The sequence below is a fragment of the Bombus vancouverensis genome, chromosome 9, assembly GCF_051014615.1.
Source record: "Bombus vancouverensis nearcticus chromosome 9, iyBomVanc1_principal, whole genome shotgun sequence".
In the NCBI taxonomy this organism is placed as follows: Eukaryota; Metazoa; Arthropoda; class Insecta; order Hymenoptera; family Apidae; genus Bombus; species Bombus vancouverensis.
Window position 1 is genome coordinate 9619188 of NC_134919.1, and position 19346 is coordinate 9638533.

The following is a 19346-nucleotide window of genomic DNA, read 5'->3' on the forward strand; positions in this document are numbered from 1 at the left end:
ACTCGACACAAGGCTCTGTATAATTTACGATATACTAAGATAAAAACGAGATGCAACAACATAGAAGGAAGTCACATAGAAATTAGTAGAAAACGTAGAAATTTCGAATTTGAAATATTTGAATATAAAAATTATGGTATCACATTACTAGTTAAATATGAACTATAATAAAGTATTTATTACATATAAAATATAATAATCCTTCTACTCGATTTTTATTAATACCTCCAATTAAATAAACTTTATCTTATTAGGAAATAATTCTTCAATTTTTTCCATTTATCGTGTTTTAAATTCCTCCAAATTTGTCATTTCGCTGTAAAGTAGAACGTAATCTTCATTGGATTAAACAACGGAAATTAAATGACGATCCTATTAGAGTGGAATCTATTCCGGGTTAAGTGAACCGGAACTTGCTAACGAAATAAATACACAATTTAACTCTGACTTTAAATCTACTCGTAAGCTAAATGAAACATTGCTAACAATCGCTAATAATAGTCACTCATGATTTTCATATTCCAATACAGACTTCTAAATCTCCACTACGAAACGATTAACGTTTTTTAAGTTGAAATAATTACGATAGATAAAGCCATAAATATGAGTAACAAATATAAATAAAAGTATGAATAATAAAAATGAATGGATTTTCTTTATTGAGAAGTAATTATATTATAGCGAAAGTAATGTACGACATATACATACTGTCAATAATTGATTATTGACATTTTTCGATATTACCCATATCCCCGAAGATATCCTCTTGTCACGTTTCATATATCTTGTATATTTCAATATTATCTTACCATCAGAAAGTTTCTCAGTAAAAAAGACAAAAAAAAATGTTCGGTGATGAAATCTCGCTAAATCGCTGAGCGGTGGAAAACAAGAAACTCAAGTGGGAACGATTATTTTAACGAGACGAAAAAGAAATTCTCTCGATGCTAATCTGGCGAACTCCGACAAATTTCAAGGGTTCCAACTTCAATTAGGTTTAACAGCGTAAAAATACGCGGGTCGGCGGAGGTTAGGGTCGCCCCCTTCCTCACTGCCGCTTCCACAGGAAGTAATTTCGACTCTTTAATGAAATTTTAAAATTTCCCGCCGACTTCGGGAAATGTGCAAACTGTATATTCGCTTTCATCTACCAACGTTGTTTAATTTTCACAAATTCCAACCGGCTAGCGGAAAGAGCATGTTAATATTAACCGCTTACGTTTCCCTCGTAGCAAAATCGAAACTTTCAATTAATGTTAATTTGTTTGATCCAAGTGAAAGAATATACATAATCGCCCCATGAACATCTCTGTTCTCCTCTCTTGGAAAAACTTTATATTCAATTTAAAATATTGAAATGTAACAGAAGACAAGTTTTAGCTTTCAAGTGTCTTATCTATAATTATTTTTGATCAGTTCGAGATTTGATCAATTGAAAATTGTTGAGATTCGATCATTTCGAAAAAGTAAAATAAAACGAGCCGTGTATAACATGCCGTTTTGAGTGCCAGTATGTTCAACAGGTTATCAGATATTCTTTTTAAGACTCTTGAATGAAAAGACTCTCTTGTATTGTAGACACTTTACTTACATACTTTGTAAAATGTAGTTTAAACTACATTAGACATTAAATGAGTCAAATAGAAATAGAGTTTCATCGATACAGCTCATCTTCATTTATACTCGTTGATCATACACAGTCCAAATGGATACTTGCTTTAAATTGTTCCAAAGTTAATAAACTAATTGACCTTTAAGAACGCTTCATCGCTAACAAGCATTATAACTAGAAAAGAAAAAGGATGAATGAAAGAAAGAATGAGGAAAAATAGAAACGAATGCCGCTTGATCAGTAAAAAGGGGCGCGCTTTCAATAATCGACTCCATGCTTCCGGCAATATTAACCTGTTATACACCTGTACATACCTAGGATATATGTATACACGTATTCTAGAGCGTATTCAATGTTCCCTTGTACCTTGATTTCCTTTGAAATTTAGCAATACAATTGTATATTTGTGGTATGTCGATACGGTTCAATTAGCTGGCTGATGAAGTAATTAGCAAAGTTTAAAATCGTCGCGAAAGGAACTCTTAATGCGAGTGTATTTACTCGCTGGTAACGAATCGCACGGAACTAACGCGTTCGACGGGCGAATTTACATCGTTACCCAGCTGCGCCACCGGTAGAAGTTAATCTTCCGCTTTTAGATGATAATTGGCGTACTCGCGAGCGAGAAGCCAAGTTTACGATTACTTTATCGGCTGTTCGACGCGCTCGTGTCATCGGTATTTCCTCTGGATGCGACGAATTTATGTCATCGCCTCGTCTACGGCAATTTCTAAAGTAATCAAAAGCCGACGTACCAAACCTAATATATTATTTGCAGTAGACTTGTAAGCGTCTTATCTCGAATGCATCGAAAATATAACTTTCTCAATCAGCGGTTCATTTTCATGGTAAAATTCCGTTTTAGTTAAATAGATATCTGTGTAATGCACTTACGTTAGCCTAGTAGGGAGTTAAAAAAGTGAAATATGTTTCTGATCGGGAGATTCTTTCCATAAATCTTCGGTGAATTGTTCATTAATTAACAAATTTTTGGAAACTTCGTTTATTAATACCTACTACTTTTACATAGGATATTCGTGTTTCGGATTTTATCCAGAAATTATAGATGTTAATGAATAAGTAATTTCTTTCAAAAATAGCTTCTGTACGTCTTTTATAATTCTTGCTCGTAGTTTATCGGACACTTTTAGCACGCTTACAGGATAAACGTTGTAATAAAAAAAAGATGAAATTATTATTCCTTTATATTAAAAAAAATCCAAATTATTCTATGATTTAAAAGTTCGTTTACAATCCTGTTGTAGCATATTATATTATATGATGTTTAATATTAGGACCATATACATATGTATGCGTTTTACTTCAATTCAAGCATAATTTCATGAATAAATATTCTTAAGCGTATGAAATGAATACGTAGAATTCAATATCCATATGTGTATAGATATTATGTTACTATATTCTTCTCTCTAATTCCAAGAACTAATTTATTCACTTTATATCATGAAATAAAAAAATGTCTAACATCGTTAACATGCTTATTAGTTCTTTGTATTTGTGTTATTTCCTTCTTCTTTTTTTATTCCGAACACATCAACGATGTTACCTCGACGTTTCCATTTCCGGCGAGACCTCATTGACCAGTAGCGTAAAGATAATGCATCGATTCCATACCAGCGTGTGTTTGGCCGCACGTGTACGGCCATAAAACAATTCCTACGCATTTTTATTGGCGAAACACAGTCCCGGTCACGAGAATGCCTCTATCGGGAAAACTATAACTCGTATCCTTGCGGTTGGCGCGAGGTACAGTCGGCTAAGAGGGTTAGGCGAATCGAATGGAACGCCTCGCGAAGGGGAAAATGCCTCGGTCGTCCCTCGGAGGAACGAGGCAGAAAGAAAGAGAGAGAGAGGGAGAGAAACGAAGGAAGGATAAAAGGAAACAGAGACAGATAAAAGTGTCGGTAGAGAATGGTGAGGAAGAGGAGCAAGAGGGACGAACCACTTAACAAACTGCTGAACTCACACCCCGCGGGATTTTATTTCTACTTAAATGGAGTTGCCGAGATACGCATTGGATACGGATTCTTACCGGATCTCTCTGGCTCCGAATTTATTTGTACCGTTTGTTAAATTCTCTCTACCTCTACGTTTCGATTCTCTCATACCTTCTACGTTCCTTCTTTGCTTTTCCTCCCTTTTCTACAAGTCTTATAAACTTTCTTTCGATCGTTGATGAAACTTACCAGTGGCGTTCAAGGTTACGATGCGCCAGATAAAAGTATTGCACACTCGGTTCTCTTCTTTTCCTCTAGGTATTTGTTTTTAGTCTCTCGTATTTTTTTATAAACGAAATCGAAATCTCAATAAGTCGAGCCTCGTTTAAATTAGTCGAGTGAAACCGAATTCGAGCGATCTGAAACCATTTTATCAATGGCAACTTGTTATTTACTTGACGTGAGACATTCATTCAAGTTCTCTCGCACATTCTCGTTAGTCGAGTCACTTAATCTGAACGAGGCTTAGTAGTCATAAAGTTCTATGGGTGTTTATGACAGTTTAATAGCATTCTTATGTCGAATAATTTTTATAAGAAATTAATGGTTAACAACTATTCCAATATAACGGTAAGATATATGTATCCCTATACATGGAAGAAAAGTCTACAAATTAATTTTTATTTTTTCTGATATTAAGGTCTGGTATCTCTACTTATTGAGAAAATTTGATAATCATTATTTAACCATACTATTTGTTATTGCTACTTTAATAAAGCCAGGGTTCTAACTAGAATCTTAATTAGAAATTTAGACTAATAATTCTAAGAATAATTCTATATTATTCTTCTTTTATATTAGGTTATCTCAAAAATTCCTTTCGTTTAATGAGGAAATAATAGATGCACAACATTTTTTGTTTTATATTATTTTATTGAATTGAATGATCTATCTTGTAATAATAGAACATACGAGAACAACATAATATAAAACAAAAAATGTTGTGCATCTATTATTTCCTTATAAAACGAAAGGAACTTTTGAGACAACCTAATATATTCTAATTCTATATTATAATAATACATAATTCTAGAATGTTAAACTTCTTTAATAACAAGAGATTAGGAAGAAAAACAACGATCAGGAAAGTCCATCTACTTTTCTCTAGCTAATGTACGTGTACATTACACGCTACACGTACCACTGCACCACTCGAAACATCTCACTCAGTGCCCAGGAAATGTTTCGAAAAATATTTGTTCCTTTCAAAAAACACTGCCCAGAGTCGGAGTCGACACGTGTAATACGCGAGATAATTGCAAAACCATTGCAACGGCGCGTGAAAAATAAAAATTCTCGAGAACGTGTGTCGTCTCACCTTGTACGGGCCAAGATTTTCCACAATGCAGGTGAAAACAGCTTCGCGACCCACAGAGACCGTCAGGTTGTTCAACGGTGTGCCGAACCTGGGTAAATCTGCAACACGAAAGGTCCTCGTCTTAAGTATCCCGCCACGGCGAACGCTTTACATAACCGTGGTATACACACTTACTTACTTACTGCTACTTATACTTATAACCCACCTAGGAACGCGCTAAAGTTTGCGAAGTACTCAAGAAACTCGGGCCGGTGAATGGGCCGAGTTAACGTAAGCGGGTCAACTGGGGACTAAGCCAGCCTCTTTATATTTCTCGACAAAATCCTTATTCTCCTGATTTCAGCACAACCTTCGTTCGATCATCATGACTATCTAAGGAGCGGTTATCGTATGTCTCATGAAAATAAAGGGGCAGAAGGAAGAAATCGGGAACGAAGGGATTTATTTTCGTATTTTGATAAAATTCCAGGATAAGATTTTATGAGAAGATGGTCATGTTAATGTGTGATTTTATAGAGAGTTGAGAACCGTGTGGGTTGTTTTGTGTATTGTGTATTGCTGTTTTATTTGTTGTATTATTTTATCGTTCATGTCTTGATGAATAATTAAAGAAACGGAACAAAAGAAGCATGTTTCACTTGATAAATATTGTAAGAAAGATTACAAATTTTATTTGGCATGTTTAATGAAAATTACATTATCTTGAAATGTCAACCTCTTTCGCTAAAATTTTTTGAATTATTAGCTCATCGATATTTTAACATTAAATAAAATAAAATCAAACTGTAAATAGCGGAACAAAAATTGAACCGAAATGTTTCGGAGAGAAGCTTCAGTTTGAAAGCTGCAGTACGAACCGATGAAATTTTAAAAGACAAATTGAATATTCAGGAGCCTATAGCAGTTAAATAACGGGACTGGAATAAATTTTAATACGCCTCAGTCGTACATAAAGTGACGTTGGGCTATAAATATAAAAATAATAAACTAACTTGAACTGATAAAGATCTGTGATGAACTATGGTTAAAAAGCATGAAAACAATGTTTACGCTTTATTACAACTTAAGCTATAATAAAATTCTCTAAATAATAAATATTCGCTTATCACAACACATTTTCAACATACTTTTCGTATATTTCATGTATTCTATACATGGATGTGTATTTTTCCATTTATTATATTTCCGTATTTCACGTATTTTATTTACATATCATAACATATCTTAAATGCATAAGCATTAAAATAGATTTATTACAATTCACAATTGTTATTGTTAAAACTTATTGTCTTTCCTTATAGAATTATTCCTAATTAGCAATTACATATGTATATGAATTATTTTGAGGTGTTCGTTATTATACATTTTTTCTTTTAATATAGATAGGCTTTGAATTAGTTTTCATTATTAATTGATTTTCAATGAAATGTATCCAACGGTAAAATATTCTTAAAATTGTAGGAAGGTAAATTTGTTACGATTCTTATTTTGAAACAGTAAGTATTAAATGCTAATTTTAAATAAATAAATAAATAATAATAATAATAATAATAATAGATGTTAACTGAATTAAATTGCTAGAGGACATATATAAAGTTATTTCATAGCCTACAAAAAATAAAGAACGAGAGTATATATTTTTTAGGAATATATGCATTAAATATACCGCACAAGCATATACCTAACAGATGTATCAGCCATCGAAATATATTTGATTCATATCGTAAGCGACCCAAGGTTTTATTATGCGGAAGGTTGTTGGAAACTGGACCCAAAAATTGCAGTTCTGGCAAGGCCATTGGCTACATTGGCCATATTGTGAATTTATGGCACGTCGATCGTCATCGGTGTTGGGGTGAAAGGTTAAGGTTCTGGAAATGCAAATGTCCAACAAAAATATGAAAATTTTGCGAGGTATAGAAAATCTTCTGTGCCATCGACTTTTTCCCATATCAATACATTTTTTTCGCATAATTCACCAAATCTTTTTTTGAACATTTCCCACACACGATTATATTTTATTTTTTATGACCAATAAATGAAATGAAAAATGTGCAAAGAATCTACTGTGTTCCATAAATATAAGAGACTAAAAAATACGATTAACAAAAAAAAAAAAGAAATAAAATAGATATAGATAACAGACATTTTTAACAAAAAAGTAATTTTATTTCAATGCTCAAATAAAGCGAGCTTCACTATGGTAAAAATACGATGACGTATGATCATATCGTAAACCTGGGGAAGTTCAAATATATGTGACTAATAGTGCCATATGAAATCCAATATAACGTAACATTTCATATTTTCGTTATCTCATAGTTTTCTAGTGAACTTTATTCGTGCAAATTTTCGCACAGCTATTGCACAGTCTTAATGCATAATTACTATTATATATAACTGTGTATACGTAATCTATTATTTCAATTTAAAGATTATATTAATATTTTTTTAAAAATTCGGTTTACACTAAATTGAATAACTCTTTGAAAAAAGGACTCGTACGACAAAATAGTAAATTGAGTAAATTGCTTTGGGAATTTTAGTTAAACTAGAAAATAACTTCTATTTAAAATATATTTTTTTCAAAAAATTTCACAATTGATCTTTTTGGCATGGGATAAATTAATTTTCCACTAAAATTTGTTGAGACTTTGTTTTACAGACAAAATAGCCTTATTATACACAGATATAATAGGCTCAAATCAATACAAAAAGACATTGGCGAATGGCAGTACGATCTCAATAATAGCTTATTAACAAACAGCTATTATTGCGGAGAGATTTTCTCAAAGCACCGCATATATATACACAGCGACATATATAGCGTCTAAATTCGTTCGATATTACTTGCTTGGGCTCTAACAAGCAACGGCATCGCCATTGAACCGATAAACGATAATTAAACGTTAATCATGTTCTAAGGAAGTATTGATCCTCGCAGGAAATAGGTAAGACACGATCTCAGAGAGACGCGAGCCAATACGCATTAATTTCTCGACTTCTCACCAGCTAGTGACGGTTTAATTCGTTTACATCCTCAAAGGTTCTCGAATCGATGTACAATGCTTCAAAGTACAGTCGAGGATCGAAATTCATCATTTCACAGCTAACTGAAATAATTACGGATTCTTGTACTAATAAATTCTGGTATGTTAAAAAGAAAAATTAATTATTTTAGTCTACATTGAACTTAATAAATTTTTTATAATAAATAAAAATTTACTATAAATATTTAGGCAAGGATAGGAATATTTATCCGTAATCTTTGAATTTTATATGTTACAATTTTGGTTTTGTCCCTACTGGGTGAGGAAAGAAGTTTTTACATTTTAAGAATATCTTAGCGTACAATTGAAACATGAAATCATGCATATCAATGACGATACTTGCGTATTGTCCTCAAACTTGACAATTTTCCTAACGATAGAAGAATACTATTGGAACGAAAAATGACTGAAAAAAGACAAGAGGATTAATTTAGGAGATATTGCAAAAATGCTGAAATTTTGAAGCGTCTACCGATTTTAAAGCTATATTGCCATTTGAATTTCTTGAATTCATTGGAATATGGTCCCAAAGGAGTCTAGGAATTAACTAAAAAGTTTATAAACTAATATAATAAATTATTCTACATAATAAATAGTTTTAGTTTGTGGATCACTGTGCTACGTCTTCGAATTTAATGAAACATTATAAACTTCTGATGCTTAAGAGGGACTGCGGAAAGTTAAGTTCATTATTGAGTGCAAAACTCTCGCAGTCTAATTAAATCACCGGTAAATACAACACCTTGAGCTTTGTTCGCACCACTATGCTCATTACTGAAGCATGTCAGAAAATTACAGTAACAAGTGTGAAAGTTGAATAAGAATGTTCTTTATTTATCGAGTTAGAATTCGAATTAAAAGACAAAGACGACGTAAACACGAGAATACCGCTTCACGTCTTTTCTTGTATTTTGTACAATAGATTTGACAAATTAAAGTTGGAACATCCGTCTAATAAGATATTAAGAAGTCAAAGTCCATTTATCTGACTAGGCTCCTTAAATACAATAAATTTCACTTGAAAAACATTTCATTAAAATATTTTTATAATAAATAACGAGCTATTTCAGATGGTAGTTATTACTGACTCGCCCTCTATATAATTATAAATAATATGCCAAATTGCAGCATGTTTTAATATAACCTAACATGTGTTTAAACAAAGTTAAAATATCTGAGCGTCTAGATATTGTTGAAAGTAATTTTGGTCGGTTCGCTATCTAATTGAATCACAATGTGTATATAAATTTCATTTCTTTAATATGAAACTTTCGATTAAATTGCTTTCATTTGACCCTCGATTAAGCGTGGGAAAAAGGAAATTCAATTAATAAATAAATTCAATTAATAAAGTATTGATAAAATACAAAAATATTTGACATATCATTTTTTATTTAATCAATTTGGTTATCCATCTCTTATTAACGTACATGAATAACCTCACCGCAATTACGATTTTATCGTTGCAAATTGATATTTTGCTTATTTCAATGACCTTCTAATTTTCCGCAATTAAAACTATGTCTCAGCGATAGTTGAATTGTTCTGAAGTTTAGTAGAAATCTTTAATCAATGACCGTATCTTTTATTTTCTGTTGTTCAGTAATAGGTACATTTATGCGCTCGTTAGAATATGTGCTCCTTTAAGAGACAACGTATCACATGCATAATCGTTACGCAATAAGTGCAGTCTCGTGTCGTCATTTAGGCTTGTACAGTACAGTCAAATGTTTCCACTTGAACTACTTATGTGTAGGTAATTAAATCAATTGACATGCAAGCGTGTAATATCTTACTCCTGTTTAATGTACAGTTTTGAAAACTAACTTCTGTTAGTAAGTAAACACAGCAGAGACAAAAACAAAAGCAGGGAACATGCGAAAACAACATGGCAGTTTACGTTTTTTCATAAAGCTCAAATTCAAGAATGGGAGTGGTCGCATTAAATTCATGCAAGCTTGATGACATATCCGACGAAAAAGGAACTATGATTTACCGGATTCGAATCTGCCGCAGCCCATTGGTATTATATTGAGAAATATTCTTCGGATACGTACGTTGAATGAAGGGTCCAAATGAAAGCAAGGTGAACGTATTTAATGCAAAGGACTCACGGCATTTAATTGCGGAAAATTGGGTGCCGCTATTGCAACGAAAAAGGAACGTTTAAATTAGTTTTTGACCTACATTCTCCACTGCTTAGAGAAACCTCGCGATTTTAAACCCTTGTAAAGCCACGCAACTCCAAAGTTATGTGACACACTACTGCATGTATATTCTAAAAATATTATTTAATTAGCATTGTATTATCGTACTTTGATATTTTACTGGTTTCAGTCTATTTGCATTAATTCATTGGTTCAACATTTTTAAATTAAAATGCAAAACCTTAATCAATCAAAATTTTCTTTCTCATACACGCAACACAACAAATAAAATTTCCATTATACATATAGAATTGATGGATGGTACTTTAACTTTTACATTCTCGAATTATATAACGATGACAAATATTTATCTGTAATCTGAATCAAAATATTTTTAATTATATATGTTTCTCTAGAAAAACTAAAAGCATATTCTAGCATCTTTAATTTTTGTTTAATAGATTTTGGTATTTTTTAATAAAAAGTTTGTCATACTATGCTACTGCTGCAATTATAATATATAGGAGATATTGAATTATATTGGATTATGTAGAAGAAGAACTGTATGCTATTAAATAATGAAGATTAAAGTTCCTTCTGTCGTAAAACGTTCGAAACAGACACAAACAATAGTATATGTAAATATATAAATATAAATATTCTTTTTTTTATTGCTTGTACCAGATTAAATCAATATGTGAATTTAATGACTTGATAAAATAACAGTTTTATTGGAAGCACCACAAAGATCGCTCTATTCATTTGACAATAGCTATTCTGGTGAGAAACAGCTTCAACAAAGGTTGTTTTGGTAGAACCATTGAATATTCATTCAACGATAAGTCAGGATATACACCGCTTTTTATGGTATCGCTTGTACCATGTTGTATTACTAGACATGTTTCTGGCCACTACAATACGTGTTGTTACCCATAAAACCGAAAAATTTGCGAGAGTCGTTTTTATTCTAAGTTCCCAATATATCTGTTTATTATGTACATGATAACCAATCAATTGAACAAATATTTTAACATTTGGAGAAATGCGTAGGAATTCTTTACAAATTCAATAAAATTTATCTATAATTTTATAAACTTTTAATGAGAGCCACGACATTTTATTTTATAATTTTAAATACTTTTCCCAAGTAATTTCATTTCATTTCATCTCTATACTAAAGGAAAATATTGATTATTTTTTTAGATTTATATTGCAATTCCGGAATTCCCAATTAATAGTCATAAGTAGCCAAAATTTAAAAAATCACCAAAACTGAAATTAGACAATTTCACGGCGCTGAAAATAAGCTCTCGGCGGATAATATTTCTATAGAGTATGTGTATTGCATAAATTATCCACATGTAAGTCGAAGCTCTAATATATTTTGTATCTTCTTTCTCTTTTCATCTTCCGACTTTCTATCATCTAACTTTCCACCGTGCTTTGCATCTCATGAACATTAATATTTTTAATTACTTTTATATTATTACGTTTAGTCGAAATATTCTCACCAAAGATAGTAATTGTAAAACCACGGGAACGAGGAGATTAATGAGGTCGCTTCCTAGAAAGGGTCAAAGCGAAACTCAGCGCATAATTTCATCGTTTTATCACATATCGCGAAAATCTAATCCAGCCACGTAATTTTTCCAAGTCTGCAAGATTCGACCCCAGGAAAATCAGTCGAAAACGATCTAAAATCGACGCAGAAGAGAATAATGAGAAGTATGATGAATAGATCATTGTAACGTTTTTTCTTAGACGAGATGGGCGACTAAGATTTTTCGAAAAATGTGTTTAATTGTAACAAGTTTCGTGATGAGATCGAAATCTGTAAGGACAGCAACCACTGACGTGCAATTTAACTGAGCAGCTATTTGTGACGAGAGCCCGCCCGGTTAATTTTCCTTTTCAAATTGCTTCCGACTCGCTGAGGCTGCGAACGTAATTGATATTAATATGCTCCGAAGGAACGAATATTGTAAAATAAAACCAAGACTAATTTCTCTATCCAGCCTGAATCATTATTAATATTTCACATTTTGTGTATTTAATTATGATAGATATCGTGATATTATTTCGTTTTTCCTTAAGATAGATCTCTGTCAAGATATATTTTTGAAGCAGATATCAAGAAATTTTGTAGAATGCGTACCATAAAGTGTGGAAATAATTTCGAAATCTTTCAAATTTGAAGTAATAAATTTAAAAGTTGTGTCAATAGTTTCAAAAAAGTAGACGAAATATTTCCTGTAACTTACAGAAAATAATATATTCATTATCTTTAACTAAACTCCACGGGATCGTGTACTTTCCTTCTACGATCGATATTAATATTTCCCAGAGGTACAAACGTTGCAAACTTAAGCTAACATCGCAACATTTGCTATGGAATACCGCATGGCTAAATCGAGCCAAATTATATGCAAATATTATATCATTATTAGATGATATACCATAATTTATTTTACTATTTCGAGTAATACTGAATACACGTCACAACTGTTTTAACATCGACAGTCTCGATTCTCAATATGTGGTTCTAAATAGAACAGTATTGTATCAATAGTCTATACTCCATATCAGTGCTCACGAAACGAGCTCCATCCCTGTATAGTTTCCTAATATATCGCTGTTTCAGCTTTAAATTGTGTGTAAAATGATCGTTTTCCTCATGTTCACGTAACACCTACCGAGGAAAAATGGAAGAATACCGCATTATTAAGTCGCTGCATATGAAATATCGTTCCTTCGAAGTTTGAATTTGACAGAATAATATCATGTACTAAATTAAATTAAATTGTGTCCTATCATCAATTATCAACCACATTAAAAAAGAAGAATATTAAATTTAGATTCATACATCATCCGTATTTTACAAAGTTTAAATTAAAAGTTTTTAGAAAATTTAGTTTTTGTCTGTAAAATCATTTCCCCTTGAACTATTCATTTATATTACGAAAGAATCAACATCGAAATTGATTTTATCCAAAATTCATTCGTCTTTATTTTTAACTTCACAATAGTAGGAATTTTTTATTACGAAATAATCTGCTTGACAGGTTTAAAGGAACTAGAATAACTTCTGTAACGTAATTCCTTTTTTAGATAAGCAGTAAATATACATATATAACTTTCAACTTACATAATGTTAAGCTCAACTCTAGGAAGTTTTACTTTTGTGTTAATTTAGAAAATACATGTCACAAGGTATTCTGATTTTAATTAATGTATGACTTAACGACTATCCGATGTATATATAACTCACAAGATTATCTTTTATATATTTTAGAACATTTCTACCTGATAATAAAATGATCACTACACCAATTCGAGGTTAAAGTGCACCAAGTGTATGAATGTTTTCCTGTTTCTATTCGATCGCGAAGCAGAAATATTGAATATCTCCCTGTTTCTATTCGACCAAAGTAGAAACATTCAAGTAGCAAGTTTTATTACTTGCAGATGCGTGACACACGGTGGTCACGGTTTCTGACTGGCATAGTGGCACGGGAAAACAGTCCAGCGCAAACATTTGAACGGCGAAATTCTCGCTCATGTTTTTGCAAACATGCATGTTTAAACATGGGAACACGAAGGGGTAGATTCGCTGACGCGTACGAAATTGCCTCAGCAAATGTAAACGATCGTTTTTATAAAATTCGTCAATCGTTCGGAAGCTTCCTTCAACTTTCTATAACAGTAGCACGAGATGCGTTTTAATTTTAATAGAAGAATCGAATTCATCGATTGGGTAATTACAGTTTGGTTAACAAGCTGACTTTCAATCTCTAAAATGAATATCTATTAATGTCTGTAAAGTTCTTGGCAAAGGTTACGTGAAAAATTAGACGCTCGTTTCCTTCGTGCTTCTTAAAGAGTCCTTTCTAATCTGATGGCCGTATAACCGGGAAAGCGGGGAAACAAAAATCAGCACGCAAAGATGAAACGAATCGATAACCAACCTCGTACTCGAAACAACGCTAATTGTTTCACCGGGATACGAACACGAAATTCGTTCCCTACCTTGTTCAATAGGCCGCTGCTGCAATTCCTTTTCAATTAGGTTTCTTGAATATCCACTCCACGCTGTTATTCTATTTTATTGTCACGGAAACATAAGGTATTTTGTTTCTCCACTTTATTTTCTTTGTATTAGTTATGAATGTATTGAGTTCAGAAAGTTCGATCATATCATTAATTATATTTTACCTTATTGTCGATTGTCAACCATATTAATGAAGTTAATAAATAATTAATATAAATTATTGTTTTGTTTTCACATATTGGTAGATGCATATTTTTTCAGTAAAGGCAGTCAATGATGACAATTTTAAACAGGTACTTCTATTTTAACAAAGGACATCCGCGTTGTCTTTTAAAATTTGCAAACGTAATTTCCCTGAAAATCTTCAAAGTATAAATTTACTTTTTATACAGAATACATATATGCACGTGCTCCTATTTCTTGTACATTATAACTGACGCGGTTTCTATTTAGTTTTTGTCAGCTAAAGTAGAACACCTTTGATGTATTATTACATCCTGCCACATACATTAGGAGGTTGGCTGCTTTTCATCGGTTAAAGCTATTATCCTCTGACATATTACATCTTTTACTATAGTATATGCGTATCTTGTTTAAGCAAATTAGCCTAATTAAGACAAAGACTATTTATATATACTAAATCTTCTTACGGATTTGCTAATAAGCTTTCTAATATAGACTAATAAATAAGACTATATTATGTGTCTCGTTTATCTTAGATTTCTTAATATCCTTACTGATATTGTAGGATTCATTTAGCTTGAATTTCGTAATATCCTTACGGCTATTGTAGGTTTCATTTATCTTGGATTTAATATTCTTACTGGTACGATATACTTTTATCAATACAAGAAGTTTCGTCCGAACAAAATTGTTTGGTTCAGAAAGAAACCTTCTTCGAACGAAAGAGCAAAATTTTATATGCACCAATCGAATATTTGACACAAATTTTCAAAGAGATAATTTCTTTAAAAAATCCCTAAAAAGGTTCGTTCACAAAGTGAAATACGCACTAATAGAAACAAAGAATCAATATGAGGCAGACATTGTTCGAACAATGGTCGGGATAATCGAATACATTTGCCTGGCGCGCGTAAGCCAGAAAGATCTCGTGGATGATATCTAGATTTGTAATCTGCAGCTTGACCCAGACTCTATGTAAATTCAAGCGAGTATGAGAGAAGGTAAAACGGAGCGGGCAGAGTGGCTAAAAAGAAAGGGAAAAAAGCGTAGAATATCGTAGGAAAGTAGACGATGAAACGATTTTCGAATCCTGGCACGTCCGCGTATTACCATCGATGGAGGCATCCGGCTCTCCTTTGGAAATAAACGTAACGATTCTATCTAAGATCGAGGGATCAATACGCGCCTCGATGAACCGTAAAACGACGAGTTCTCGAATCGTTTCTGGAATTATGCCCATGGACAGTGCAAGCGTTCGTGCCTTAATCCGGCTGGTCGAATTTCGGAAAACCAACCAGGGGAAGGAGGATTGAACAATAGAAAACTTGCATGAACACCACTGGTTTTGTAGGAAAGTTTGCTACTTTTAAGGTTGGATGAAACACGCGGCGGATAATATCCTATTTCGGGAGAATACGCAATCAGTTTCTTCTTCCGCGACATTCGCTCTTCCGTGGTGCAATGACGTTTGGCGAGCACGATGACCTGTTCCGGGAAATGAGACTGGCTCTTTTGTGATGGTCTTGCACATAGGTTGAAGGAAGATGTGGTGGATATTTAGTAGAGTGTGAAAGTGTATGTTCATCAAGTTCATGGAAAGAGAGTTAGGAAAAAGAAAATGAGAAATGAGTTGAGATGTTTAGGAGATTGCGAATTAAATAATGTTTAAGACAAAACATATGTTGTGATTGGTACTTCGTAAAATTGAAACAATTAAAAGGAAATTTCATTGAAATCTCTTTGTTAAATCCACCATAATATATCCAAGTATAAGGAATATTCTAAGGCACTGAAGTATGAATGCTTCTTTTTAACTTATACAGAATTAGAACAAGGGTATCCGTAAACTATAAGCTATACTAATATTTATTTACTATTTAAACACAAAAGAACTCAATTGAAATTGCTGTAAAATCCCTCAAAATCCACTTCTAAATCCACCTTTCAAATATATTGATTAACCTTCTCACTCCATGCTGAAGAGGAAGGAACGGAACACAATGACAAGAAGATTCGATCGAACGAGCAGCAGTGGCTAGCATTTTTCTACTGAAGGTTTGCGAAACATTCGAAGAGACGTGTCATCGATTTCGCGTGTTGTCACGGCGCACGAATTATCGTTGCGTGATAGAAACTCGACGAACGGTGACTATAAGCCTGCTGATATTATCTGTCAGTTCGTCGTTCTCCCGTAAAAAGGATGCCGGATTTGGTGTCCACGGGTAGAATCTAATCTGAGTGGCACGCATTAGCATCGGAATTAACGAGACCTTTCTTTTGATCCCGCTTACTTGCACGCTCTTTGTCCCGTGACAATTGCGGCTTTATCCCTATGCTATCTCTAGGAAATCGTAATCGCGAACGCAAAGATCAAATGTTAGTTTCGAAGATGCTTCTCGTTGCAATCGGGTCAGAAACTGAATGTCTGAGAAACTTTGTATATCAGATCGCCCTTTAACTAGGAACTTTTATAATCACGGGATTAAAAATCTTAAAAAATGAACCAATGTTAATTAGGTTGATTTTAATCCTTGCCAACGTAAATATGGTATAATTTATTCTTAAAAGAAATCTATCTTTAGAAATAAAATAACACGTACGTAACGTACAATATATATATATTAAAATAATAGAAAAAAGTAGGGGATTCTTAAATAAAAAAAATTATATACAAAAGATTAGCAATCTAAGTGGTGAGTTAACTAGTTTTCTATGGTTAATAGGTAAACCCCTTCGAAATATATCTTCTTTTTACTAGTAAATACAGGGATGTAGTTATATAAACTGCAATGTTCCCAAATTTGAGAAAGAAATAAATTAAATATGATTCTTAAAATATGTAATCCCATTTATAATGATATTCTATGTTTCGAGATCTCAGTCATGTTGGAAAAATTTTAACAACTCAGCAGTTATTGTAAAAATTTCACGTTCTATGAAAATTTTATTTTTGGATTTTCCTAATTTAGAAATATTTAGAATTTTTGTAATATTATACATACATGGAATTAATTGAGTACGAGTTTTGAAAACATTATATTCGTAAAATATACGGAGTTTAAGAACTTAGCTACTTATAATTCTCACTGAGAGGAATAAAGCATGCTTCATCAATATAGGTCATGAAATGCTCGTGACGTAAAGTCTACTTTTGTATTTACGAGAATTTGATGTAACAAGTGAGTCTCTTCGCAATGCATTGGATGCAAACAAAAGAATCGGTTTGGATTTCTTTCTGCGGAATACTTAAAGACTTTATTCTATTTATCAACGACAGAAATAGGCAGATAGTCGCACAATACGGGGCATGAAAGAAATACTTGAAAATGTATGTCACTCTACGATCCGCAGATGTCAGTTTTATATTGAATGGGATAGCTAGCTTGTCAAATATCTCTTGAAAATGTGAAACTAAATTCTCAGGCTTCGTGTCGATAGAATGGATTTTAGGAGTCATGTTGAGTAAATATTTTGTGTTCCCTTCAAGAAATACTACATACAGGTAAGATTAAAATCCTGGTCCCATTTTTAGGTATTTTTGATAAAAATTTAAAACTTTGAAATTAAAAATATATAAAGTTCATAAAATTAATATTATTTAATATTATACTATACAGAACTAACTATACAGAAATGTTTAGGCAGCAATTAATTCAAATGAAAAGCTTTTTATCTATTCTAAATGGAGTCATTTTAACATAACCAAATATGTACTCGAATAATTATCTGCTTCCAAAACCTAAACGTTAGCAGTTAGAAAGTTTGTTTTAGTAGTGCTTAATTTGTGTTCACAAATTCGGCAAATTAATTTAGTTTCCAGTTATACTGTGTAGTATAGGCAGCAACTATTACTAATCTAACTCGATGTTCACGCTCATTATCTATTTTATTTTTCAATAATTTGAATACGAAGACTTTTTAAATTCAAAAATCATTCCTTTTATTGTACATTTTGTTACGTAAAATTACAATTCTTCATTGTACTTTAGAGATTTGTCATGAAAGCGTGTCATGCAACCATAAATTGGAAATGAAATCTGGTTTGAAATTGTCCATATAGCTAAAAGAACATAAATGATACTAATGAATAATAGATGATGCAGTGAAAAGTGTAAAACATCCAATGTGTCACCGATGAATATAGATACAATCAATATATTGTATATCTTGACATTAGTAATAAATAATATTGTTACAAGCTGTCCAAACCATGACGGCTCCAATATGAATGTTTTGTATAGCTGTCAGCGGTTTAGCTGACGGTTATAAACAAGTCAGAGAAAGAAAATGAACAAGTATGCAACGTATGAATCAAATCCAACTAATAAAACGAAATTTCTCTTAGCACGTAATGTTAATGATCGAAAAATAACTAAAATAATTATGTTTATGATTGCCATTTCAACGATTTTATCGTATTCATCTTAATTGAAAAACAAACACTTATACTTGCAAACAGATTCGAAAGATTAACGTTAGGACCACCAAATTAATTAAAATAATGTCTCAGATATTTTAGCTTAACAATTAGTAAAATATGAACAGTTGATCACTATGAAGTAATATTTAATATTTTGTACAAATAATATTACTTATAACGTTTAAGCTTCTGGTATTCAATTTTAATATTTTGTCCTCTTTTTACTATGATATCTATCGGCAAACTTGAAATGCCAACATACCTAGTTCGTTACCTTCATAAATGGTTACAAACATTTATTAAATTTCATATATTATTTCAAAATAAAGCAGGAACTTTTTGAGCGATGTCGAAAAGACATCGATGTATTTAAATAATAAATGGTTGGTAGGTATCGAAAATTGGAAATTTGCCTAGCAGCGCATCATTTCATGTCACGTGCATTTCTCAATGCGCCATCCGATATCTCTATTATTCTCTGTTTAAATTAGTTTTCAAATTGTCGAACACAACGCGCCAGATGTTGTTGTCAATATCATCGATAACTCTT

General features: G+C 32.3%; 1 protein-coding gene across 2 annotated transcripts in view; it reads right to left on the reverse strand.

Annotated features, from left to right (window-relative positions):
- Window positions 1–19346, reverse strand: part of LOC117163531 (lachesin) — a 158745-nt gene that overhangs the window by 76841 nt on the left and 62558 nt on the right. For both annotated transcript variants that reach the window (XM_033345878.2, XM_033345877.2), the window contains exon 2: window positions 4949–5046. In XM_033345878.2, the coding sequence (XP_033201769.1) occupies window positions 4949–5046 (98 nt within the window). The remainder of the gene's footprint in view (window positions 1–4948; window positions 5047–19346) is intronic.